General features: G+C 44.9%; 1 protein-coding gene across 4 annotated transcripts; it reads right to left on the bottom strand.

Moving 5' to 3' along the window:
- Positions 1-26,501, bottom strand: LOC108245119 (methyl-CpG-binding domain protein 5). Of its 4 annotated transcripts, none has more exons than XM_017431786.3 (11): positions 25,980-26,501; positions 15,885-16,466; positions 13,878-13,980; positions 11,802-11,973; positions 9,235-11,586; positions 4,820-5,016; positions 3,615-4,730; positions 3,387-3,460; positions 3,227-3,305; positions 1,956-1,996; positions 1-1,873 (listed from the first exon to the last, which is right to left on the bottom strand). In XM_017431786.3, the coding sequence occupies exons 2-11, from the start codon at positions 15,992-15,994 to the stop codon at positions 1,849-1,851; spliced, it is 4,269 nt and encodes a 1,422-aa protein (XP_017287275.1). In that variant the 5' UTR covers positions 15,995-16,466; positions 25,980-26,501; the 3' UTR covers positions 1-1,848. The 4 variants fall into 4 exon arrangements, with proteins under 4 accessions (XP_017287275.1, XP_017287272.1, XP_017287273.1 ...); XM_017431783.3 differs by having other exon boundaries at positions 3,615-4,733; positions 25,980-26,499; XM_017431784.3 differs by having other exon boundaries at positions 3,615-4,733; positions 25,882-26,029.

The following is a 26,501-nucleotide window of genomic DNA, read 5'->3' as shown; positions in this document are numbered from 1 at the left end:
TTTTTCATCCAGTTTGTATTTTTTTAAAATTTAAATGAATATAAGAAGATTTAATCAAAGTGCTGCACAGGACGAAGAGTAAAAGACAAACCTGACGTTTGTCTCACTGACTTCAGGGAGTGACAGACGCAGGCGTGTCGCCGTGGAGACCAGATTATTACAAGTCAGGCTGTCTGGTTTGTCCTGGAACCTTCTGGTTCTTGAAGCCGAGGGTTACAGGTTTGTTTATTCCGCGGAAACAACGAAAACAACAACATGGTGCTGATCCGAGGTCAGCTTCCTTCACTGCTGACCTCAGATCGGCGCCAAATCTTTTCTCCAAAACGTAGAAAAAGCCTCAAAGACACCTCAAAGACGCCTCAAAGAAGCCTCAAAGACGCCTCAAAGACACCTCAAAGAAGCCTCAAAGACACATCAAAGAAGCCTCAAAGACACCTCAAAGACGTCTCAAAGACCCCTCAAAGAAGCCTCAAAGACACATCAAAGAAGCCTCAAAGACACCTCAAAGACGTCTCAAAGACCCCTCAAAGAAGCCTCAAAGACACATCAAAGAAGCCTCAAAGACACCTCAAAGACGCCTCAAAGACCCCTCAAAGACGCCTCAAAGACACCTCAAAGACGCCTCAAAGACACCTAAAAGACGCCTCAAAAACGCCTCAAAGAAGCAAGAATCCTCAAAGACACCTCAAAGACACATCAAAGAAGCCTCAAAGACACCACAAAGATGCTTCAAACACGCCTTAAACACGCCTTAAACACACCAGCGTTTCTGTCAGTTTAGCTGCTTTGGAAACGTCAGGAATGGCCTCCCTGTTCTCCTCCGGTAAAGGTTTGCGGTCCAGAAAAACTTCTGATCAGAATCTTTGAAACGCTCGGCCATCGCAGGTTTGTTTAGGGTTTTTGATTCCTCTTTTGTTCCTGATAGTCAAACCAATAAAAAGGCCTTCCCTTCCTTTTCCGAGCGGCCGTCCCGCTCGTTCCGGATGAAAAGCGGCGGCTGGTGGAGCGATGAAGACTGACAGACACCGAACACTTTCTGCTGGTAAAGTTCATTCTGTTTGTTTGTTTTTAACTTTTTATCCCCGGTGAGAAACGAACACTCAGCTGGCATGAAGTGAAAACTGTAATGGAGTTCTCAAATACTCGTCATGCCTGTTTTTTTTCCCAGGACGGTTCCTTCAGAAAAGAACCGACGGATCGGAGCGCCACAGTCCGTCGTATAAAAGCTTTAGGCTGTATTATTTGTCGTTTGCACTTCTGAATAGAAACCCAGACATTGGTTCACTTCTACTGCTTTGTTTTTGTACAATAAAAGATAAAATGTGCATTAGGTACGCTTGTACATGACATTGTACAATATTTACATACAATTCATAATAGCATGAAATTTCAGGATTATCTATGTACATATTGAAAATGTATCAGAAATATTTGGACTGTCTATTTTTCTTAAATATGTAAGGTAACGCTTGTAGCTTTTTTTTGTTTATTTTACTATCTTATACTAGAAAAAAATAGTTAATTCAGTGAGCTGTAGACAAATTGCAACTGTTTGATTTTTTTTTTGTTTTTTCGTATTTTTCCATTTTTTTTTGTTTTGTTTTGTTTTTTTTCCGTTTTGTCCTACAGTTTAAACTGTATCGGTGATTTTAGTTTCCAGCACCGTTCTGCGGTCAGTCGTGAAGTCAGGCGGATCTCCTGGAACAACGGCGAACCGCTGGCGGTTCTTGTGTAGCACCTGTTAGGGCCCCGGAGCGCTCCCAGGGCCTCCGGCGGCTTCGAGGACGTTCCCGGGCCGACACATTCAATGTTATCTGGAGATCTTCCTCCTCTTGGGCTTGGGGAGCATCAGCTGACGGTCCCGGGTCGGGAGCTGGAGGCACACAGAGGCAGGTGGAGGCAGGTGAAGGCAGGTGGAGGCAGAAAACAACGCAGACTTTCACTTTGAGTCGCACCTGAACCAGCTGAACCGCAGCGACACGACCAGAACACAGCGCTGGGGACAAATGGAAGATGGAGAACGTCTCAAACGTTCAGGAGGGTTCTCCGTTCCTCCGCGCTGGAATTCAGGACTAGTCTGAAGAACTCGAGACACATTTTCCCTCCGTTGGTGTTTTAAACGCTTCTCTGATCAGACCGAGTGACTCTACAGAACTGGAACTTCATCTTTTTGGTGATAAAAATCAGGGATTTGATTTTAAAAAAGCCTGAAAACGTTCAGGAAGCTGGACGTGGATCGGAGGATTTCTGTCAAATATTTAAATCAACAGAATTATTGAACAAATTACATCTGATGTGTTGTTTATTACATCATTTAATGACCATTTTCTTGTGCATTTTGTGAACTTTTTACATTATTTATCGTGTTGCTGCTGAACGAGATTAAAGCTGAATCTTTCCCATCGTAACTATTAATGCTTATTAGTGAGTTTTATCTTCCATTAATAAATAAGTAGGTCATTCTAAATGTGTGATTTAGTGCTTTAAATATATTTATATTTGAGCGACACAGATCAGACCCGAGTAGGAGCTCCTGATAAGTAAACTCAGGTTCAGAGAACATTCAATTATTGTCTTTATTGGGTCTAAAAATACTTTTTAACGAGTTTAAGATCAGAAAATGAGCTGCTCTTTCAGCAGAAATAACGCTGATATGTTCTGGATAAAACAATAACGGCAGAACAATTTGTTTGTGTGTTTTTGTTTCACAAACTGTTCATCGTTTGCAGGAGAAATTATTAAAAATCCTGAGATGAAACTAAGTTTCCCCTCCGCTGCCGTTTTAAATCCGACATCCTGTTCCCTCAAACCTGGAGGACAGCGGCTCGTTAACTCTTCCCTCGTTAACTCTTCCCTCGATAGCTCTTCCCTCGATAGCTCTTCCCTCGATAGCTCTTCCCTCGATAGCTCTTCCCTCGTTAATCAGTTTTCTTTACTATATTCTGTGTAGGATTATTTTAAACACGTCGTCATACTAAAGTTTGAGCTTTAAATAGAAGAAAACTTCTCCTCAGAACCGGTCCAGATCGTCTTTAAAAAGCCGGGAGTAAAGATGAAACCGGAAAAATCTCATCCCTGATGTATGAACTTCTGCTAACTGGTCATTCAGTGCGACTCCAAGTGAAAAATTCTGTGTTTTCTCGCTATTTTCTGGACACGGACAGTGGAAGCCTGACTTTAGGCCGAGCAGAACGTTTTAGAAGATGGGAAAGAAGGAAATACTCACTGCGCCCGACATCTTATCCAGCTCACTCATGGCCTCGTGGAGAGCAGCTTTTAGGGGATTATTATTCAGTTTCCCCTGTCTGTTGGACAACAAGTGAAGATATTTGCATTTTATCTGGTTCAGTGACACTTAACGTGGCTTAAATCAAGATAATCCTTACTTCAGGCCTCTTTTGGCAGCTCGGTCCAGCGCCTCCAAGTCATGCGTTAGTGTTTTTAGTTTCTCAGGCTCCACCTGCAGGAAGACCAGAGACGTTAGGAAACGACAAAGACTCTGGACTCGTCTTCATCAGTGTCACGTCATCATCAGTACAGATTTATGTTGCAGCTCTTTAGGCCAGGATTCATCCCTCCTAAATAAACGCAGTTGGTTCAGAGCGGTGGCTCACCTTGGCCTGCTCTCTCAGCTGCACAGCAGCACAGTGCACCTGCTCGTCCCCAGCCAGCTTGGCGGGCCAGGGTGGAAAGCCCTTCAGCTGGCCCCAGACCAGCTCTCCCATGTTGAAGGTCCTGGAGCGGTAGTGGAGCAGCTCTGATGAGGGGGAGTCCGGCTGCCGCAGGTCCTCCTCGCTGCTCAGGCTCTTCGTGTCCGACGGGCTGGGCGCCATGCCGTTGAAGTGGCCGTTGTAGTGGCTGTAGTCTTTGGGTGTGGCCAGAGGCCCCTCCAGGCTGGTGGAGGAGCTGGGGGACTGGTCGTCCCCTGTTAGCTCCTGCCGTGGGGGGCCCAGGACTTCTCCGTAACCCCGGCTGTTGAAGTGCGGCGTGACGCCGTTGATGTGGACGCAGCGTTCCACCGTCTGCTCCAGGCGCTCCTTGTAGTTGGCGGGCGTCCGGCTGCAGTTGTTGAAGCGGTAACCGTCGTCCAGAAAGGTCTTATCGTGCGCCGCGGCCAGGCTGTGGTTGTTGGACCCCTCGGTGGGACACGGCGGGGCGGGGGCCAGACTGGCAGGTCTTTCCATGCAGGGACTACTCCGTACCTGGGTAGAGCACTCCAGAAACTCCTCCCCACCCCAGGCATTGTTGTTGCTCTGCGTGTCGAACCCTCCCCCGTGCTGCGTCTCCCCGTCCCACTGTCCTCTGGGAGTTCCTCGGCCGGGGGACCGGAAGTAGTCGTTGGCCTCGGGGCCGTCCGGGGTGCTCTTTCCTGGATCCAGAGCCTTCTGTCCCCGTCCGGGCCTCACCTGCCTCGGTCTGGCCTCTCCGTCCTGGTGGCTGTGCAGGACGGCGCTGACCGCCTGGGGGAGGTTGATGGGCTCCCCGAGGGTGGCAGTGAAGGCACTCATGGCGCTGAGGGCGGGCACCGGACTCGCCTGTGTGGTCCCGCTCACGGTGGTGGTGATGGTGACGTGCATGCCCTTACTGGCAGCATCCACCACCGCTCTGTAGATGGCGTCCACCACCTCCGGTCCTCCGCCGGGGCCCCTGTCAGATCCAGGTGGCCCCGCTGGAAGCCCCTCGCTCTGGGACTGCTGCTCCTCGCCAAACTGTGGGTGCGACATCATCCCCTGCTGTGGACACAAACAGCAACATGACTGATTCGTTTTCAGAAACAATCGGAGGCGCCGCAGAGATGAAGATAGACTGAAGAGCACACCTGGTAGTTCTGGTAGAGGCACGCCATGGAGCCGGCGGCGTTGCCTTCCTTGTAGGGCGTGTTTTCAGGGAAGTGCTGCTGGCCCTGGTAGGACGGGTGCGAGGACATCCCCTGCTGCATTCCCTGGTGGATCTGCTGCTGGTACATCTGACCTCCAGCGGCGTTGACATGTGGCTGCAATGAGCCGATTCCACAGCCTGAAAAACCACCGAGGCACAAACAACTGAGTACAAATACAACCTGCAGCTGCACCTCTGAGCCTTTAAACTAACTGTCCTGTCGTGACCTTTGACCCTTAACCTACTAACTGCTGCACGGTCTGACCTTCGGGGTGAACTTGCTGCCACTCCTGGTTTGACAGGCAGCTGTCTTTAATGCTTCCTCTTGTGAGTAACCTTCCTCTCTGTGGAAACAGTTTAGAGATGACCTTTGACCCTTTGACTGATGTGCAGCAGCAGCTGCTTCTCTGAGGTCATTGCTGATGCCTTTCCGCCCTGGCGTTGAATGCTCCGGAGCAGAAAACTGACCAAACTTCGGCTTTTATAGAAGTTTTGTCAGTAAATCAGTAAATAAAATGCATGCTGATATTGTCCTGCTTTCTGCCGAAGGAAGCAGTTATTAATTTTAGTTTAATTTTGGAAAAATGGTATTTTATCAGCCTGTTTTTCCCCTCATAAAAGGTTTGAATTGAGCGAGGGTGTACTTACTTTTTAACATTACCCAGGTAGTTATATTTATTTGTAATCTGGTTATTTTTGCTACTCAACATGATGGTTTAAACGCTCAGTTAATGCAGATAAAATCCACATTTTATCTGAGGTTAGAAATCAATAAACTATCTAAATAAACAACTAAAAGTTCTTTCTTTCATCTCTTCTTTCAACACGCAGCAGCTCAGGAGCATTTGTGCCTTTTCAAATCTGCTGCTGCCACCAGAAAATTAATGTCAAAGCTGCTATAAAAAAAAAAAACTGTTTGTCAGCCGAGACTTGGAATAAAAGGAAAAGTTGCACATTAACAATCTGTTGCAGCTGGGGCTAACAGATGGACGAGCTGCCAGATGAACGGTACAGTCGAAGCGTCCGCGGACGGGACATGAAGGAAACGCATCAAGGCCGCAGATGTATGAATGAACGACGAGACAAAGACGAGGCGAAGGCGCAACATCGGAGGCCGGGCGTGAGCGTGGACGGAGCGGCGACCAGAGCAGCTGGTGCGGCGCTACGTCGCTTAAGGGCAGCTGTGTGTGTTCTCCTTTCTTTTTAAACCCGCCCCCCCCTGCCGCCGACACCGAGGAGCCACCGCTCGGCCAACCCCCTCCCCCCTTTCCTCTGCTCCCGCTATGATATAGTGACGGCTGTTGCTGGGGGACGTCGCCATGGGAACCGAGTGATGATTGGTGGTGCTGTCCGCTGCCAGGAAGCTTGTTGGGGGAGACGGGTGGGCGGACGGGAGGGGGTTAAGAGGGTCGGGTGGGGCGGTTTTAGACTGCGGGGGGATGGGGGCGATGGTCAACTGGGATGCAGGGGGTCTGGGGGAGTTTACAATGAACTTCTGAGCATTTGTTGATGGTGCGTGTGTGTGTGTTGGGGGGCTGCTGTACAGAAACAGATGGTTTTGAGGCTGAAGCTAAGATGCTACCGACTCGGGCACTTTCACTTCTCTTCAGCTCTTTTCCACCGAAGAACGAAAACAAATGTCACCAAACATCTACTGGGAAGTGAAATAAATATATTTTAGTGTGTTTTACCAGAGACGTTATCATTAATCCTCCTTTAACGTTTTATACGCGGCGGCGTGGTGCTGTTTGCATCACCTGTTCTGCTATTTTGGCCAAAAGAAAATCTGCGCGCATGAGTTCCCCTCACGGCGTCCGATGGTGAACACATGGTTACACGTAAAAGCAGGGTTACTCTTCTTCTTTTCATTAAACACGTTAAAAAGGGGCTTTTAGAGAACGTAAACAAAGCAGCTAAAAGGTTAAGGAACGAACAGTTAACCGTTAAAGTCGGTGTAAATTAAAACCTCCGGCCTGCTCTCTATAAAAACACTGATTTCAGGGGTCGAGAGCAAAACGCTCTGCTTAGAAAAATAAAACATTTGTCACATTTCACACAAGTCTGCAACGTTCAGAAGATTTGGACTAAAGCACAAAATATTTTAAAGTTCAACCTGTTTTATCCAGTTGATGCTGATGGTAGAAATGTGATAGATTAAAATAAAAAAAGGAAGTAAAATAAGAACTTTGTTCTCATTTCTTCTGGGAAATTTCTTATTTATTTATCATTACCTTCACCCCCAAAATTATATCAAATATAGCCCAAGATAAAAGCGCACAATTAAACATTTATTCATAGTATAAATCAACTTAGAAAGCTTGTTTCTGGAATCGTTTGGAACGGTAGAAACGGAAACATTTTGAGGTTCGGTCATTGTGACTTTTTTAAGATTTAAACAACTCTGAGCGTTTGCAGTGAAAAGATTTGTATTTTAAAAGTTCAAAAGCAAATGACACTGAAATATGGTGCGATTCTGCTTGATAAACGCAGAAAACGAGTGACAGATTCCTGTTTTGAGTCGCATTCGTTTCATCTTTTCATTTAAATAAAACAAACGTTTGGCGTCGTTGGTTAAAACGAGTTAAAAAGGTGTTTGTTTCATTTATTTCAACCTCAGACTGAAACCGTCTGGAGTTGAAACGCGGTTATTGAAATCCTAATTATTAAGTGTCATTTGAGAGAAATTTTTCCTTTCCAACGATGACGAACATCGCGCTCTACCTCCGAACGAACACCTGAATTTCAATAAATTTGCGTGGGAGGAATACAGAACACCTCGATAAGAACAGCCGGCCCGCAGCAGACCTTGGTGAGATCTCCATTATGAACCACGAGGACGCACGGACGCAAAAAAAAAAAATGAATTCATGAACTGAGTCCAGTCCAACTGAGGGCGGACGGCGGGGGGAGAGACGCAAGATCTGGGTCTCTGTTCCCGGAGAACAATCGCCGACATGAAAACACACCAACACGCCACGTCATCCATGTGCGTACAAACACACAGGGAGTAACATACACACACACACACACGGGCCTAAAGCCTCATCAAAGCCTTCACGCCGGTCTCTATTCAGGGTCTATGGTTACTATAGCGACCAGCTCGCTGGGAGAAGCTCTTTAGAGCGCCCTATCTGGGCTGCTTCCCTTAAAGCGTGATGCAGATCCCATTTCCATCTTCTTACGCCATTGACTGATGGCAGAATACAAATAAAACAAAGAGAAACACTGGCTGACTGACAATTAGCCCAGCTTTCAAAGATGAGGGGCCGGCTCATTAGCTCGGAGACTCTGGAGGAGCCTGAACGTCCAGGCTCGGGGCCTATCACCTAAATCCTCTTCTTTTACTTCACTCATAACCATAGAAACCACATCATCACGGCTTATCGCACCAAAGGGAGGGGGATATACAGTCATTTACTGCACATAGCATCATCTCCATTCAGCAGCCAGGGCTGGACTGAACAATACAACCTGGAAATTTCAACACCAGATTGATCCTGATGGTGAAATGATCAACGCTGGAGTGGAACAGAGTAAACATACCAAATGCTGAACCTAAAAACTAAGGATATTTTGAATTTTATGGCACATAAAAAACATTTAGAGGCAACAAAAACCTGAAACAAAAACAGCTGGAGGAGCTTTTAGTAACCAATGAGGTTAATTATCAGCAGGTCAGTGAGAGGAGTTGGGATAAAAAGAGGATTTAGAGGCTGAATCTGTCAGAAGTAAAGATGGGCAGAGCTTCACCAGGCTGAGAGGAGCGGACTAAAGATGGTCAAACTATTTCAGAAACAAAGTTCCTCTACAGAAGACTGGGAAGACTGACTGTCCCCTCATCTACAGCTCATAATGTCAACAGACCTCAGATCTCTGAGGTCAAAGGTCAAGGCTGGTTCTGTTCTGCTCAGGAACACTGTCTGTAAACACAGCTCACCGTGCCGTCCACAGATGCTGCTTAAAGCTCTATCAGGCAAAGAAGAAGCCAGATGTGAACAGATGCGTCTCCTCTGGACCAAAGAGGAGAACTGTTCTGAGGTCAGCCTGCCTCTCTGATGGTATGGGGGTGCATTACTGCATCTGGAAAGGATCTCCAGGTTTTAGAACAACATCTGCTTTCCTCAGCTCCAGATGTTTATTGACAGATGGCAGAAGAAGATGAGAACATGGCCCTAGAACAACTTTTTGAGATATATATCAAATATGGTCAAATTTCCTAGTTTCAACAGCTGATCTGTTTATAAAGCTTCACTGTGAAAAAAATGGGGTTATGAGATTTGCAAATTGTTGCATTTCTTTATTTACAAACTCCTTTTTTCAGAATAGGAGTTGTAAGATTTTAATAGTTTCTCTCACCTGCATCAGAGACAGTCTGGCTGCAGCCTCCATCTCCGCCTGAATGTGTCAACACCATGTTGGTCCGGCTCATGCTGTGGAGCTGCGATGGGTGGGGGCCAGGATGGGACAGTGGTGGGGGGTTAGTGTTGGGGCGTACCAGGGGCATGCCATCAGGTCCTACTGGTCCACCGCCTGGTCCCAAAGGCCCACAGTTGTTCATCTGCATCTGAGCAATCATGTCAGGGAACTGGCCTGTGCGGGAGACCAAATGGCCCCCAGAGGGGTCCATGCTCTGGCAGTGCTGCATGGCCTCCCCCGGACCCCGCAGCCTCTGCTGGACCAGCAGGTTTTGCTGGGGGACCATGCCCGTGCTGTCGTTGTAGTGAAGCTGCGCCGACACTGCAGTGCCAGACCCCGTCCCGGGGTTGAGTCCAGGACGGTGGCTACTTCCAGCCAAGTGGTGGGAACTCTGGCAGCTCATGGACTGGAGGAGCTGAGCCATGGAGGTGTTTGGGTGTAGGTTTCCAATTCGTCCCACTTTTCTCAGCTGCTCAGTGGCACTGGGCCCCGGCATGTGAGGGCCCCCCATGCCTGGCTTGTTCAGCATGTTAAAGACTATATTGTTGCTGTTGTCGTGGTTAACGGCGCTGCCGGACGACTGTTTCCGTTTGCGTGCGGGGTCCCTCTGCTGGGCTATGAGTTTGTCTCTAAGTGCTGCCCGGCCGCTCTGACCCTCAGGAGTGTTCAGCAGCATGGTGGAGTTCGGCGGGAGCATGGGGTTTAAAGTGCTGTGTCCCTCCATGCCTCGAGGGCCACTTATAGAGCCCGGGTGCCCAACACTCCCACCATTACCTCCACCACCTGCCCCCATGCCTGACATTCCAACCCCACCAGCAGCCATGCCAGCAGGGCTGCTGCCAGCAGCGCTGAGTTTGTTTTGATTTGCTAGCTGTGCTTTGGCTGCGGCTGAGAGGAGACTGCTGGCGGGGAAGGAAGCGGCGTTCTGTTGGTTGAGGATCTGGTTCAGGGGCATCCCAAGGAGTCCGGGGTGGCCCTTCTGGGAAGCGCTGGAAGTTGGCAGAGAGGACGAGGAGGAAGAGGTGGGTGAATATAAGGGGTTGCTGTGTTGATGGGTGCCGACTGAGTTTCCCATCCCAGGCAGCAGCTGGGAGTCTTTGTACTGGTGGAGCGGGTCTGTTTTGTTGGTGGAGGGGCTTGAGGGCAGGGCCGGCCTGGGGGACCCCATAGCCGACCTGGGAGAGCGAGGGGGGACCTTCATGGTGCCACACTGGGCCTGGTGCCCGGAGGGCGCGGCAAAGTTCCCGTGGTCAGAGGAGGTGGAGGATGAACGTGAGCGATGAGGCGAGGCCTCCATCCTCCCGAGCACAGGCCCCGTCATGTGAACGGGGGATGTGACAGGGGAGGGGGACATGGAGGACGCAGGACCTCCCTGCTGAGTCCGTTGCACATTACCACCATGCCCCACAGGCCCAGGCTTCACTGTGGGTAAAGGTAAGTTGCTTGGCAAGGGGACAATGGCAGGAGGGGGTATGTTTACATTCATCATTTGTACCTGAGAGTGGATGTTGGGCTGGAAGTTGGAAGGGTTCGGGCCATTGGTGGGGGGCTGGCTGACTGGTTTGCTAGGGATGGGGTCGAGGATGCCTAAGGGGTCCTTTTCAGAGGTCATCTGCCTTTTCTGAAGAGCACAGGGTGGTGGTACGGGATGCACAGGGGGCTGCAGTTTATGGTGAAATGCCGCTCGAGGCAGATCCATACCAGGAGGGAAGTTCCCCCGCGGCATGTTCATGTTCATGACGGGGCTTTTGGCAGTGGCCGTAGGGGAGAGGGGCGTGCTAGTCCTTCCTGTCATGGCACAGGACGGCTGGCCTGCAGGAGAGCCGTGGAGCACAACACTGGGTGGAGACAGAGGTGTCCTGGTGTTCCCATGGATGGAGGCAGAGCCAGGACTACCGGCTCCTGGAAATCCACAAGGATTGGTCCTTTGAAAACCCTCAGGGCTGCCCAGAGTGTCTGCACTGGGAGACTGAGAGCCATCTCCGTACAGTTTAGCACCAGAGGGAGATGGACTCAGCATGATTCCATACCCAGCTCGGTATGGGGATTTAGTTCCAGGCTCCCCGCTGCCCAGCCTCTGTGTCCTGGGGTATCCGGAGTAGAGCTCGGGCTGCTGGGCTCCGCCCACCTCCTGCGGCGGATACAACCTCTGCTGCTGCTGCGGTCCGGCTGCCATCATCATCTTGAACGGATTCTTGCACTCGGGGCCAACGGCACTGGGCAGACCATCGTGGGGTTTAGTCCTTATTGCTCGTTGAGTTGAGGAATGCACAGCAGCCACAGATGGTGTACCTGAAGGAGAACAAGACACTCATGAGTTCAATCAGTAAAAACGTATCAAACAGGGAAGAATAGTCAATTATAAACCAGGTTACAGTTGATGGGAACCACAGAAAATTAAATGTGTTCCAGAAAAACTAAACTAAACAATAAACACCACTTTATCTATGCTGTCTTTAGATAAACCTTTCCTTAACAGTTTGTCTGGTCTGTAAATCGACCCGTACCTCCTCCTGAACCTTTCAGCGTCAGAGGCGGGTGCGTCTCCATGCTCTTGTGCAGCGTGGCCACAGCCAGGAGCTTCCTCTTGTGAATGCAGAGTTTGGTCACGTCTTCGTCTGCTTTCACATCCTCCGCCGTCCTCTGTTTGACGGCTGCCCCGGGGTCGAAGTTGAACACCTAAGGACAGAAGAGCCGACGGATTCAAACACAAGAAAGGGAAAATGTAACTGTGAGAATAATTTCGGTGTCCCTGATTAAATCACATTTCATTATGAAGGCAAATGCATCCAAAAATCTCTGAAGGATCGGAAATCGCTTTTAGACTTAAATCATTTTACGATGAGAAGGGACAGTCATCCGTTTGGGTCAAACCTCGACTTCATGACCAAATGTGAGATATTCTGCCATCTCATGAGACGTGTTAGCGCTCAGAGTACGTGTTGGGGATGGCTTTCAGATACTACCACAGCTCAATATCTGTAAAACTGACTGACAGCCATTTTTGTTTGCCAAGACGGCTTTGCTCAAGTGACCATCTTGAACCGAGCTGACTCCAAAGGTTAATCAGGCGTAGATGTACATCCAGTGGTTACTTTAAGAGTTTCATTAAATTCAGCTGCAGGTTAATGAGATATGTTGCTAACAGACAAACAAAAACTTGCACGAACACACGAGCAAAAACATATTCGACGACGAATGACGGTCAGGTCAGATGATACAAGCTGATCACTTCTATTCTCACAAACAAACTTCTTAATGAATAATAATTACTGAACTTTATCATCAGTAAACATGACATCTGAGGGGAAAATGCTGCTCTTTACGAAACTGCAAACCGCAATAAGCTGTGGGGACGAATTCCAACATACAGACAGTTTGTTACCCCGATGGTCAGAGGACTTTTAAAGGATGCAGCGGGCTGAGAATAAGGACGGTGTGGCAGCTTGATGTGGCCATGTGATCATCCTTCAGTCAGTAATTTACAGCCGAGCCCACCGGCGTGCTGCATCTCTCCAGCACTCGTCTCTTGGGGACGTCCGAACGGCGCAGGCTGGGAGATATACGGACTAAGTCGCAGATAAACGAGAGTCAGACTCCTCTGAGCACCTTGGAGTGATCTCCTGCATCCTGTGATTTAAACATCGATCCGAGGGGCTCGTAAAGGAGCGGACCCAAGTTTGCTGGAATTTACATCTGCTTCTTAAAACCCCACAAACTCAGGAAAGCCACATGAAAATACAGATACTGAGCACTGGGAACAACTCAGCAACAGTGGGGATAAAACTAACATTTATTTAAAACAACATTTCAGAGATCAGTTTGGATTTATGTTAAATATATTCTCAGCATCAGGCTCCATGACAGGGAGAACTTCAACATGGCGAGGGTGACTTTTTAATCCTTAAAAGTATTATTTCAACGACAACAAAAAGAGCAATGATTTGTCCTCCTTCCATCTGTCCCACCCTGTCCATAAAACACACCCTGACTGTTGAGGTTCGGCTGTTTTTAATCCTCGTCTCCCCTTTTTAAATCACCTGTCGATGAAAAATGTTAGCAAGATATCTAATGAAGCAGTCATTGGATGTACATCTACAACCGGTTTAAGATGGCTGCCACAGCTAGCTGACGTTAAAGGGCGCAGGAATTGGTATGACACATTTAATTTCACAGATATTGAGTTAAAATTTGGTGTGTTAGGAACTAAGAATCATCCACAACACGTAAACTAACAGATTTGAAACTGTGGCAGAAAAGGGATGTTAGGTTTGTTTTTGTAACCATTGGTCAGCTTGAAATTCATCCACAAATACAGGGTTGGAAGCAGAACACCAGCTAAAAGCTAAAAGTGGTAAAAGGCTTGCTGGAAGCGGAACGGATACTGACCTAAATTTTGGTCTGGTAGTAGCTGAGAGTCATTCACAACATGCTGAGTGATATCTGTTTGTATCGCTTCAAATTTCACATTATTTGTCTGAAACTTCACCATAAATTGATTTAAATCTAAACCTCTGGACTGATGATGGGCGATATGCACTCCTCCCCCACCCCACACAGTCCACCGAGGACAGAGACATTACCTTGTGGAGGACGAGTGGACACTCCAGGCCACATTTGCAGGTTCCATCCGTCAGCAGGTAGGTCTTCACCTGCTCCAAGCTGGACAGAACCGAGCCGCTGGGACTGCACACAGAGAACAAGGTCAGGTTCCACGCCACGAACGCTGGTTATCCACGGTCTCACACACACACAGATTTAAAATGACGTCCTCACTGAGGTGGAGACGACAAAGATGCCCCGACTGATCGACCCGCGGCCGACTTCACCGAACCATTATCGTGAAAGTTATGAATTTAAACGAGAATCGGTAACATTTTCAGGACTAATTAGAAAGGAAGTACTTAAATCACCCTGGCAGATATCGAGCTGAGTTTGCTTCTTTTTCTCACCCACTACATGACTTTATGACTGAAACTACAGTAGGGCTACAAGTAAATGATGTTGAAGAGGTCACAGCGTGGCAAAGCTGAGAAATAACAAGCAGCTCTGTGTCTAATAGGGTGGGAAAAACATGAAAAATACAGCAGTTAAACCACTCCGTGTGCCACCAGTGAATGAAGAACAGCGTGTACTTCTGGTAATTCCTATCATACGTATACGACGGCACACTGACAAAGCTCCAAACGGCTGAATCATCACGCTGCAGTGAATTAAAAAATAAATAAATAAAAATCTGCTGTGAGGATCCACAGCTGCTCATCTCTGATGCAAACACGCAAACGTAGAAGAACAGCAACAAATACAAAGTGCGTTGTGACAGTATCCGGCCGTGGTCACAGGAGAAGGCACCCAAAATACACCCGCCACCAACCAGCAGCTTCAGTTCGCCGCGACTGGTAAAAACATGAAAATATAGTCGATACGGCACCGGTCCAAATCCAAATTATCAATCCATCTGTGTGTCACCAACTGAACGAACGACCGGTTTCTTAAAATGTTGTGTTTTCAGTTATTGTGCGTCCGTGTGGCGGCAGCTTTCAAACACAAATCTGTCTGAGAGGTTCTCGCAGCTCGCGGACGTCCATCAGGCCGTGGCTCCGCTCGAGCGGCCGCGTGACTGGACGCGGCGAGCGGCGGCATCAAGAGGTCTCCGCGTCTCCGTTCACCTCCCGCGGAGCCAATCAATTAGAGGAACTCTGACCGTGTGTGGACGGTAAACAAACCTGCTGAAGCCTGATGTTTACGTTTGTCTTATTCATCAGCAGCAGAGGGCCTCACAGCTGGATTATAACAGCAAATGTTTTACACTATTGCGCAGAAACTGAAAAAAACCCCAGCTTTTTTTATTATTCTGACGGCTACAGCCTGAGAACGCCTGAGAAAGTTGCAGCAATTCTTACAGCCATGATTTGCAGCGTTCTGTAAGGATGCTCATCATGAAATTTTAAGGCGTTTTCACTGATTAACAGTTATTTAAAACTAACGTGGGTCAGGTAACTGTTAACACACTCATAACTCTAAAATGTTTCCTGCAGATGTGATTTGTACAGATTCACGAACGATTCAATTCAGCTACTATTTATTACGTCGTTGCGAAGATACAATCAGACGTTTTTAATTATTCGATGAAGAATCTGTCAGCAGGTTTGTTTCTACAGACATACAAATAAAATACATTAGACAAAAAGATAAAAAAAAAGGGGAGTAATGTTTGTGTAACCTTTGGTGCACTTCCTGTTTCAGGTTGAGAATGGCAGCGGCACCGGTATAAACAGCAACAAACACTGAAGGTGTGCTTCAACATGATCATCTGGATCAACTAATAATCCCAAACGTTGAGGTTTACATTTGTTTTTATTACTTGAGCTTTTATTTTGCACCGGGCCTCTTTTTTGTATATTGTTTTATAACTTTAAAAGAAGACTGACTTGTAAGCAGCCTTTTTTTATTGGGTAGTAAAGGTTTACTTGACTGCTTCCCTGCTGCTAATAACCAACTGTTGAAGGGATGTTTAAATGTGGATTGAACCAGTCAACTTATGGTGCCTTTTAATCATTGTTGAGGTACCGCAGTTGTTTTTTACATACCTTACATACACGACGACGCCGCGCTCCGCCTTGCGCTGCCAGCCAATGGGGACCTGGACAGGGACGGCCTGCCTCTCATCTCCCGCCTCACAGTCCTTTCCGCCATTCATTGCTCCACTGGTTTTACGCTCGACGCCTCAGAGGTATATATATCAGACATGAACCAGTGTCTTCGCAGCGAGCGTCATGTTCTGCCTTCTGAAGCCGTGGTGGGGGTGTTGGGAGGGCAGAGGAGAAGGGCGCAGGCGTCAACGGGGGATTCTGCTCTTGGTGGGAGGGTAGGGTGAGGCAAGCTCACGGCGGACCCTACCCTTCGAGCTGCTTCATGGCGACGGGACTGAATGGACTGTGGACTTCCATTACTGAGGCGTGCCGTTCGGAGCCATCCGATTGGCTGAAAGGGAAGGGGGGGAGGGGGATCAGGAGTGGGCGTGGGCTGTGCTTTCAAACAACAGTCTTTCCCAGCTAAGTTTCCACCATTTGTCCTTCGCTGGCCAGAAACCAGTCCCTCAGTGGGACACGTGGGGCCCGATCACCATGTTGGTTCCCAAACTCCGTTGGGTAGTGGTTCTCCCATGGTTCCTGGCAGGGCAGAAAAAACATAAATAACGGTAAGTACAAGAGTAAAAGTTCATCAGTCTGATCTGAGACCAATCTGAAAAACGTGGCTGCCATGTCTGGATCAACATTCAGCTGCTCATCAAGAGAACTTCTTTTATTTTGACTTCCTTTAACAAATTAGTTCCATTCATTTAAAACATCATTTTTTTTTATTGACTCAATCACCTTTTTGGCCAAAATGTTTAAGTGGAATTATTCACCTGAAACTTAATTTGGGATTTGTTTACATCCAGATGTTAAAATAAATCCTGAAGTATGCTGTTTTTTAGTTTCGTCTAGGTGAGTTCACAGACAGGTAGCTCCAGAAACCAAAGAGTGACAAACGAAATAAATTAATAATTTCATTTATTTTACTTTTTTATAATAAAAATAACGAGAAGGGTCATGGAGACAAAAGGAACAACCAAGGAATAGTTTTATCGAAAGTTGGGTGTATTCTGTTTAAATTATTCACAAAAGAAAATATTCCACTGAATTATCAACAAATCTGACTTCAGGCTGAACATTTTCCTGGGAAAAGGAAAAAATAATGTGATTATTTTTCTTTGTAAAGGATATTTGGTGCGTTAAACGTTGGTTTACACACAGCTGATTGGAGGACACTATGAGTGAAGAATAAAATACATTTCACATGTTTATTTTATCACCTTTAAGCTCCAACCTGAAAGCAAATACAGACAATAAATAAGTTTCTTCCTCCTAATTACCGACTGCATCAAACACGTCTCTGAAACAGGAAGGAGAACATTTAAAACGTTAAATAAATATAAAATAATCTTTTCTGTTTACTTCAACATTCTTTACAGAAAAGAGAAAATCTGTATTTGAGATCAGTTTTTATGGTTAAATGAAATTGTGTCCAATTGAGACGTATCGTCAGATTAAACTGCAAAAATAAAACTGACTAAAGTCATCTCCTTTAACTTTATAACAATATTTATTCAACTAAAACACCATTTTTTAAAATAATTAATCAATATGTATCTTAGTTTAACAAAATTTAACAATAGTTGCTTAAATACTAAACAACCTTTAGAAGAAATTGAACATTTATAAATAATAAACAGAAGAGATTCTCACTAAAATTAAATTAAATCATTGGTCACAAAGAGCTGGCTGTAGCAGCTGCTGCTGCAGCTTCATTTTCCTACTTGATCAAGTATTAAGACTTTTATAAAGTGGCCAACATCGGCTGATTAAAATCGACAAACGTCGCGTCAGAGTTTCATTCAAATTCGTCTGGTGGCTCAGGAGATATTTTGCTAACGCTTCAAATAAACAAAAACAGACAAGAAAAACGTAAAAAATGTGAGTTACAAATGCGAATGCAGTTTTTTTGCATCATCTGGGACAAAAAATAATCACTAAATCAGCATCATTCACTACTAAAAGCTTAATTTAGAATAAATGAGTGAAATCAGCACAGTCGTGTTTTGTTGCCAACAATTACGAGTTGTTTGTTTACATTTGAACACTGACGAGTTCACTCCTGACAGTCGGACAGATATTGAGCGTTAAAACAAAAGCTGGGGCTAAAATCAGACTAACTGAGCCGAGATATTCCCAACTCTAACCGGGGAATTTCTTTAACTTTTGCTGAATTTAGATGTAAACAAAGACGATTTGCCGTTTTCGAACCCTGAAGAGTTTCAGTTAAATTAAACTTCAAACAAACATTTAATTGTATCAGAAGCATAAAAAAATCTAAACAAACGTTTAAAAACGGCACATTTTGTCAGGCCTTCAGCAGGAGGTTGTAATTCTTTAAACTTTCCGCTGCTGAATCCTGAGTTCTCCATCTTTCTTTGGGCTCAGAGTTCAATCTTGGACACAGCTCCAGGCAGAGCCTCGTCTCGACCTCCGGTGCTGCTGACTCATAATTGGGCCGCGAGCTGCTGAAACCGAAGCCAGCGTTGGAGAAGAGCAAGCTCGATTATAAAAAAAAACAAACCAAGGCAGCGGTTGAATTTATGCTGTTTGTCAGGCGGCAGTAAAATCATCATCTCAGGAGAGATCTGCGGCTTCTTATCAGGGAAACCGTCGCATCATTAAAATCTAATTTCCCACTGCTTCATGTTTGGCAAAAATGAAGATAACAATTTCCATCAGAGAGATGTTTTTTTTTCCTCCAACATATAGAGCAGTGCTGCCGTTTCTGTTTAGCTTTTTGTGTTTGTTATTGGCTCACATTAGAAGGTGACATGATTAAAAAGGCCTCAAATCAAAGATATTTTTATTAGGAACGACAGAAAGTGTCTAAGCTATATGTTTTATTCACCTTGGGTAAAGCACGCTTCTTTTGTTGTTGCAAACAAGCATTCATTTAAATCGTTTTAGTGCCCGTCTCATCTCTAAACCAGCAACACGTTCGGTTAAAACGACACACTAATCTCCAACCTTCTGGACAGGAAGCTCATCTTTATGTGCTTTTGGCCTTTTCACGTTTAATGTTTGCAACAGCAGAAAAGACAGAGGAAGAGGACGTGAGAGACGTGAGTCAGGACGTTATGAATACATTAAAAAGCACCAACAGTTCAATCATTATCGGCCTTTTTTTGGTGAAAATATTGACATCCAAAGCTTCAGAGGTAAGTTTAAAGCCAAACCTTTTAAAGAAAGGCACCCAGCTGACGTACGTTTATTACAAACAGAAGAACCGTGAATCATCAGCTCCGGCTGGTTGTGTTTTTATCTGTAACCTCTATATGTTGCAGGAGACAGAGACGATAAGACGAAGAAATCAGACATTTTACCAACCCTGACCGGGAATATGATGCTCGGTGCAGTGAATGACTCGTCTCTAACATAAAAACCAACTATTTTCTGATTTACATCAGCGAAAACATCCATTTTCTTGATCCGCTTCTTCTCACCGGAGCTGCTGCCTATCTCCAGCCGTCACTGTGCGAGAGGCGGGGGACACCCTGGACAGGTCTCCAGTCCATCGCAGGGACACAGAGGGACAAACAACAGACTTAAAGTTACCAACTACCTAACATGAAACTCAAAGATCCTCCGTGACCCACACGGGGAAACGCCGAGACATTTGAATCTCCAACAACTATCTGAGATCAAGCAGAAGGCGGGTGATAGGCATTCCTTCAAGAGCTGCTCAGCCTTTAAATTTAAATGTCATTTAAGCACGTTTATTGCAACGTAAATTCGTAACGTTTTGATAAATAATTGCCGTTACTTTGGCTGGTTTTCCAAAAACGGAGGGTTCTGAATTAAAGAGCAGAGTTGATTGAAGGAATGCTTATCGCCCGCCTCTTTGCGTGCCGAGGTTTTAAACCAAGGTCGGAGTACGCGCGATGCTGAGACAGATTCAGGAGGAACTGGGTTCAGACAGCTGCTGAGGGCCGAAGGGGTCAAAATGGTGGTTTGTTTAATCTGCAAGGTTTTTTTGGCTTTCAGTATGAGTTGGTTCGGCTTTTTAAGCTACTAAAGTAAGATTTTAAGTAAATATGTGAGCTAGGTGTGATATTTTTATTATATTAGATGGTGAAGGGTTGGAACATGTCGACGAGATCGTAGGAGACGTCCAGTTCACTTAAAGAGAAACGAGGATCGACCAATCAGAGCCGAGAATTCAAACTGGAGCAGAATAATTCAGCTGTTCTGTACGAGAACAGATTTGGCTTTCCTCCAAGTGAGAAGACAACTGTTACGTGCGAGCGACGCTCCTCCTTCCTCTTGCTTCACGACGCCGTTACAGGGGGGAGATCCCTTAAATGTTTAAATTAACGACGTCAGTTTAGTTGGTTTTAGGTTTTATTAACAGATAACACATCTTAACTTGTCTACTCGCCTTCTCTCTTCAAGGCTACAAACATTTGCAACAAGCTACAAGAGTTAGCATATTAGCTACTAATAACAAGCTAATTAATTAGCTAACATCAGCCTGTCAGGCTCTTAATGTGACTGTACAAACAGCAGAAGTGGAAATAAAGGTACAATTACTTTAGAATAAAAAATAAACTATAACTATAAATAAAACAGCCTGTTGACTCTATTTAAATTAAATTTAAAAATTTTAATTTATCGATATTAGTGATTAAATAAAAATGTCAAGTCTTGATCTTAAATATAGATATAAATAAAAAAACTGGTCACGTTTTGGTTTAAATTCTGTTGATTTTAAATGTTCTGGGTGTTCCAGTACATCCACGGGTTCCTTATAGAACTTAAAAATAGTTTTGAATTGTTTTGTAACTTCCAAAAGAACAAAAATAGTTTTAAAAGTAATTGTGACGTGACATTTTTGAGGAAACCTTTTGACTCCATGTTTGATTAACGCCGGCGTTTCGGAGAGTTTTGTAGCCTTTGCTGTTTTAAGAAAAGATATTTCAAGTCTAAAAGAAAATATTTTTGTCCGGTGTGCTGGGAAAACAGCTCCTGTTGGCTGGAAATCACCAGACTGAGAAGAAAACATCTTAACTGGAGAAATAAAACAACCATCTGATGGGAAACAGAAACATTTGGTCACGTTTCAGTCTCCATTATTATTTTTAAATTAGTGTTTTATTCGTTTCTTTCTGAGGGACGAAGCCACGTGACCGAACTCCTCCAAAATAATAAACATTCAGGCCTTTTCAAACACACAAACAATAAGTGCTTCATTTTATTTATTTGTCAGGCTTTAAGCCAGTATTTCGAATTTCGATTAGAAAGTTTTATTAAACTTTTATTTTGTGGTGTCCTGTAAACGTTGGGGAAGGCTGTTAGAAATAAGATTAAACTAAAATTAAACTTCTGGAGGAAAATTAGACGTCCTAAAGTGCAAGATTTGGGTTTCTAACTGTTCTGGAGTCAAATTACAAAAATAATAAGAAGAGAGAATGTAAATGAACAACTCCTGAAGACTTAAAATAATGTTGTTTTTAAATTAAATGGGGAAAAAAAAGAAGAGATTTATAAGAAAAAGCACTGAACGGCGCACAGAACCACAGCTAAAGATGTCTGAGTAATTGAATTTGCGGTCCATTAAAACAGCAGTTCGTGTAAATGAAAACGTTCCATCTAAAATAAATTTCAAAGAATAAAATCAGCCCGCGCACGCTTCGTGATACGGTTTTATGTGGAACGTTTAAACACTTCACAAGATTCAGGAAGCATTGCGGCGGCTCTTAGGTCTCTGTGGCGATCGTTAAAGTTTGATATCTGTGATTTAATTTGAGTAAAAACAGCGCGCCGCCTGTTTCCTGAACGCCTCAGCTCGTCCTGAGAGCGAAGAACCTCCTGGTTGGAGAAGAAGCTTCGTCTGATGCTGATGATTCACGCCAAAACATCGACAAACTGCCATAAAAGTGATCAGCCGCCAGCATTATTCTGTTAAATTTAAACCCGGATCTGAACTAAATGTTTAACTAAAGTCTCATCTGAGCATCAAACAACTAAAACTAATGACAAACAAACAGAACGAGCTGAGTTTCTAAAAGCAGACGCGTCTTTATGTCATAAAAGGTGAAGTTATTTCACGTTAAAGTCTGTTTGGAGCATTATAAACGATCATTTTAACTTGTTTGATTTGGTCATTTAAAGGGATTTTTCTCTCAGATGCAGATTTAATAAACTTCAAATAAACCCTGAAGGTTTTAACATTTTGTTCTATAAGTAAGGTTTCCNGGGGGGGCGTATAAACAGTTTTTAATGCTCAGGGTTTTTTGTGTTTCAGGTGCGTCAGCTCTCAGATGAAGCAATAAGTCAGTGATATTTTCTGGTTTTTACCTTTTTATATATGCAACAAAGAGTTACTGAATATTCTCCTTTTGACTTTTACTCATTTTAAAGGATAAATAAATACCCGTACCTTAGCTTTTACAAACCAAATGTTAAAGCTACCCTTACATCAAGCGACTCGAGATTAAATTAGTCAGAATCTCGCGCCGCTGCGACCGATGGAGACAAAATATGATCATTTTTATTTGAACCAAACGGAATGACTCGTTTATACCAACGTCTGAAGAAATCTGGGAACTTTCTCACACTCTTGAATTATGGAAACTAAAGAGAGTTTCAGACCCCTGCGAGAAAACTTGTCCCGTAAAGTTTTGAAGCCAGGAACCTCGGCGAACATCCCGTGAGATTCTGGTTCTGGTTCCATCCCACTGCGGGCTTTTCACAGGGAGTAAAACCGACACGCCACAGTTTATGGAGCTGCGAGTACTTTTGGTGTCAGTCCGCTTTAATCGAGCTCCGGTTCGTTTGCCCAATCCAACTCTGACGAGCACCAAATAAGCAAACTCTAGTCCGCCTAAAAATTTCTGTCTCGGTTCAGTTGAAGTCAACTCTGACGCGGTTCGAATGCGTACGTGAACGCAGGCCGCTCCAAAAGCAGGAAGCGGACTACAGCGCAGGGCCTTCTGGGTAAATACGACCAAAACAAACGTGCCTTTCTGCCACTGGCGGGATAAAAGTCTCGTGGTCGGACGTGGAGTGAAGAGCAGGTGTAAATCCTAAAACCGCCACTTTCCCAGGAGAAGGAAGCTGCGCTCAGCGTCTTCTTCAGAGGTTTTCGTGTTGTTTCCTTCAGTAGTTCTCGGTGCGGTGCCACCACAGGCGAAGAGGGGAACAGGTCGCTCAAAGGATTTGTCTCGATCGACTCGATGGACTCGATGCAGCGTGAACGTGAACAGCAACAGCTGAAAATGGACCAAATGTTGTAGTTTTTGTCCCCAGTCGGACCGAGTCTATGGGACTATCAGGTGTGAACGCAGCCTGAGATTGAAATGGATTATACGTGAGATTCGGGCACAACAGATGACCTAAAACAGCCGACACTTCGCCTCTCGTCCAGAACAGCTGGAGGTAAAGCACCAGCTGCCCACGACTCTGAACGGACGGACAATTTATTCATGATGTGCCAGTCAGAACGTCCACAGCTCCTGTTTCAAACTTTACTTGTTTCAGATTGACTCTCAGCCTGCTCTTCACATTTAAGATAAATGAAGATGATTATATTATTCAATTAGAAAACAAAGTTTTTCTGTTCTCAGTAGTATTGATGAGATATCGGGTGAAATCTCACAAGATTCTAACAACAAAAAAAACTGAAAAAAAGTCACGATTTTATCCGTTTTCAACACTTTAAATTTTGAAGCGGCATTTTAAACAAACAGGTCAGGCTTTAGGACCGAGCAGCAACTCAAACCATGCTGCGAGAGCAGCTTCCCCGCCCTCCTGCAGCCTCTGCAGCTACGTGCTGAGAGGAAGAGCCAAGTTCACACAGTCATTTGATGACTGCTGCTGTCCTGTTTATCTCAGGTTTAATTTGTTGTTTCTGTGATTAAAATAATAATAAACACACAGGAGTTTCACTGTAATTTCCACTCAGCCTGTCAGAGCTCGTCACCGCCATTTAGTGACTTCACTTATGCATTTTATCTCTTTCTGGCGTGAAATCTTTGTAAGTTTCAGGGCTTTTTAAACGAGTTGAAGCAAAATAGTTTAAGTAGAAACCAATAAAAGACGTGATTAAGCAGGAAGACATAAGTAACGTTTAAAATCTTCTTTAAATAAATTTCTGTAATCTGATAAAACAGGGTTTATCCAGTGAATTTAATTTCATATTTCTGTTTTAGTACTGTGACAAGAAAAATAAAAAAAACTGGCTGAACCATAATCTGGAACCCTGAGTTCAAAGGTCACAGTTTAAATAAGAATCCATGAAATCTGAGTTTGTAATGAAAACTTTTACCTTAAAAGATTTTTTTTAAAACCCTCAATTTGTCGGAATATCGTCTTCGTGCACCTCTAGTTTTAGGTAATGCATCTTATCCAGAATAAATATAACTATAAATCAAAAACAAATGACTTTTAAAAGAATAAATGTGTCATAACATTAACATCTAATACACACAAATCAATTAATTTATATTAAAAAAATAAAATATGTTAAGATTTTTATCCATTAGACAAAGGATTCAGGGTGAAGGTTGGAAACGCAAATCGGAAAAGATGAAAGTCTTTTTATAAAATAAAACGAAGTATCTGAACAGGAGGAAGAGCTTGTTGCCAAATAAGTTTAACTATAAAGTTTAAGTTGTTATAAGTTTCTGAGCAGGGTTTATTAAATTTAAACGCTTTGATTATTTTACAGAAAAGCAAAAACACCAGATAATAAATATACATTTATATAAACTTAGAGGTACTCACGACAAGCTATGAAATCAGACATAAAAAGGTTTAATCCAGACGTGTTGACATGAAACGCGGGTATGCTCTCAATGTAAACAAAGCACTCTCACGTCCATTTTGAATCTGAACATAAAGACGCAGCAAAACAACCCAACTGTCCACCTGTTTGCAGTCACTTCGGCTGTTTTCGTGGGTAAAGAAACGGCGGCAGGAACGTGAACCATCGATACGCGAGACAGAAAACTGTAGATCCTGTTCCTTTATATATTTATTTTTTAATTACATATATTATATAGTCTTTATGATGTTGCATTTAGTGCCTTTAAGTAAATTTTAGCACGCTGATTAATTCATTTCTGCACATTTTTTTTATTTAATAAGCAGGACCTGCACTAAAACCACCGATAAGGTGAGCTAAGCTGTCCTGATGTCCTCTCACTGAGCAGGGGTATATATAAAACCCCAAATTAAACATTAAACCCTGCAAACCTGAGCCCAGATTTGTTTGTAGCCCGTCATAAATAATCTGTCATAATGATCAGGGGTGACAGCTGGACCACCTGTCCTCACAGCTAAACAGCTAAAGGCCACAAGGAAACAGCCAAAGGTGCCTAAATGAGAGCTAATTAGCCCATCAGCTGGGAGCTGCTGTTGAAAAAAAAAAAAAAATCACAAAAAAAAAAAAAAAACGTTAGCCGTTAGCTGCTGCTCAGGTCCAGGTTCGGTTCCCACGGTTCGAGGGGTCCCGAGTCCAACAAGAAGAAAAGCAACAGAAAGGCACCGAGTCAAAGAGCCGAAACGGTCCGGTCCGAGCCCCCCCACCCCCACCTCCCCTCCGGGGCGCCGGACCCAGCTCCGGGGGCTAGCTGGACGGCTAGCAGCCGAGCGTCAGCTGTCGAGCTGCCGCTGCTTGGTAGCGAAGCTGCAACAGAACCACACTGCAACCGAACCGGAACCGGGTGTGTACGCGCCCGGGGGGCTTCCAGGCCGGATTCCGACTCTAAACGGCCCAAAATAAATAAATTAAAATAAACCAAACGGGAAGAAATACATTAGCTAGGCCCGCGTTGGGTTTCGAGCCAAGGGGGCCAGGCAGAGGCCAGGGCCAGGCCGAGTTAGCGCTGGTTAGCTTAGCATGCTAGGCTAACAGCCGTGCTAACCCGATGCAGATGAAGAGGCTTTTTCAGGCTCTACCGTTTGTGCCTGAGCCTAATTAGACCCGCAAACCGTCCCCTCTTACCCGGACACCCCAGCGTGTGCGTTCCGGCGCAGAAAGAGAGAAACGGGGCCGCAGCGGAGCGCCTCTGAGGATGAGAAAAATAAGAAAAAGAAGCCTACCCATTAGTTCTCTGCCTCTGCTGCTTCTCCTACACTGGAATATTGGAAATGATGGAGAGCCGCACCGCGCATGCGCGGCCAGGCAGCAGATGGGAGAGGTGATACACGTTTTTTACTCCAGAGCGCACAAAATACGAGAAGAGCTCGTTCTGAAAAGCAACACATGTGGGCCCGGAACCGCTGGAACAGCTGGAGACGTGGGTGGGATGAGTCACACGGAACCGCAGGAAGGTGCAGGGAGGACTGACACTGATCAGGAGTCAAAGAAATGTGACAAAACACAACAAAAACACCACCACAGAGCCACAAACTCTCAATGAAACACAAACACTAAACACAAGATTTAACATTTTACAGCGTGGATCATAAACCGCAGGATTCACAAAACAATTCAGCTAAAGAAATCACACTAACAGAACAGATAGGATTTAAAACAGGATAAAAAAACAACATAAAAATGAGCATTTTTCAAAACACAACATAAAAATACAAACAACACTCCAGAAGACAACCAAAAGGCTA

The sequence above is a fragment of the Kryptolebias marmoratus genome, linkage group LG23 (genome assembly GCF_001649575.2).
Source record: "Kryptolebias marmoratus isolate JLee-2015 linkage group LG23, ASM164957v2, whole genome shotgun sequence".
Lineage (NCBI taxonomy): Eukaryota > Metazoa > Chordata > Actinopteri > Cyprinodontiformes > Rivulidae > Kryptolebias > Kryptolebias marmoratus.
Note: the sequence above shows the minus strand (reverse complement) of the source record. Positions and strands in the feature narration are given on the sequence as shown.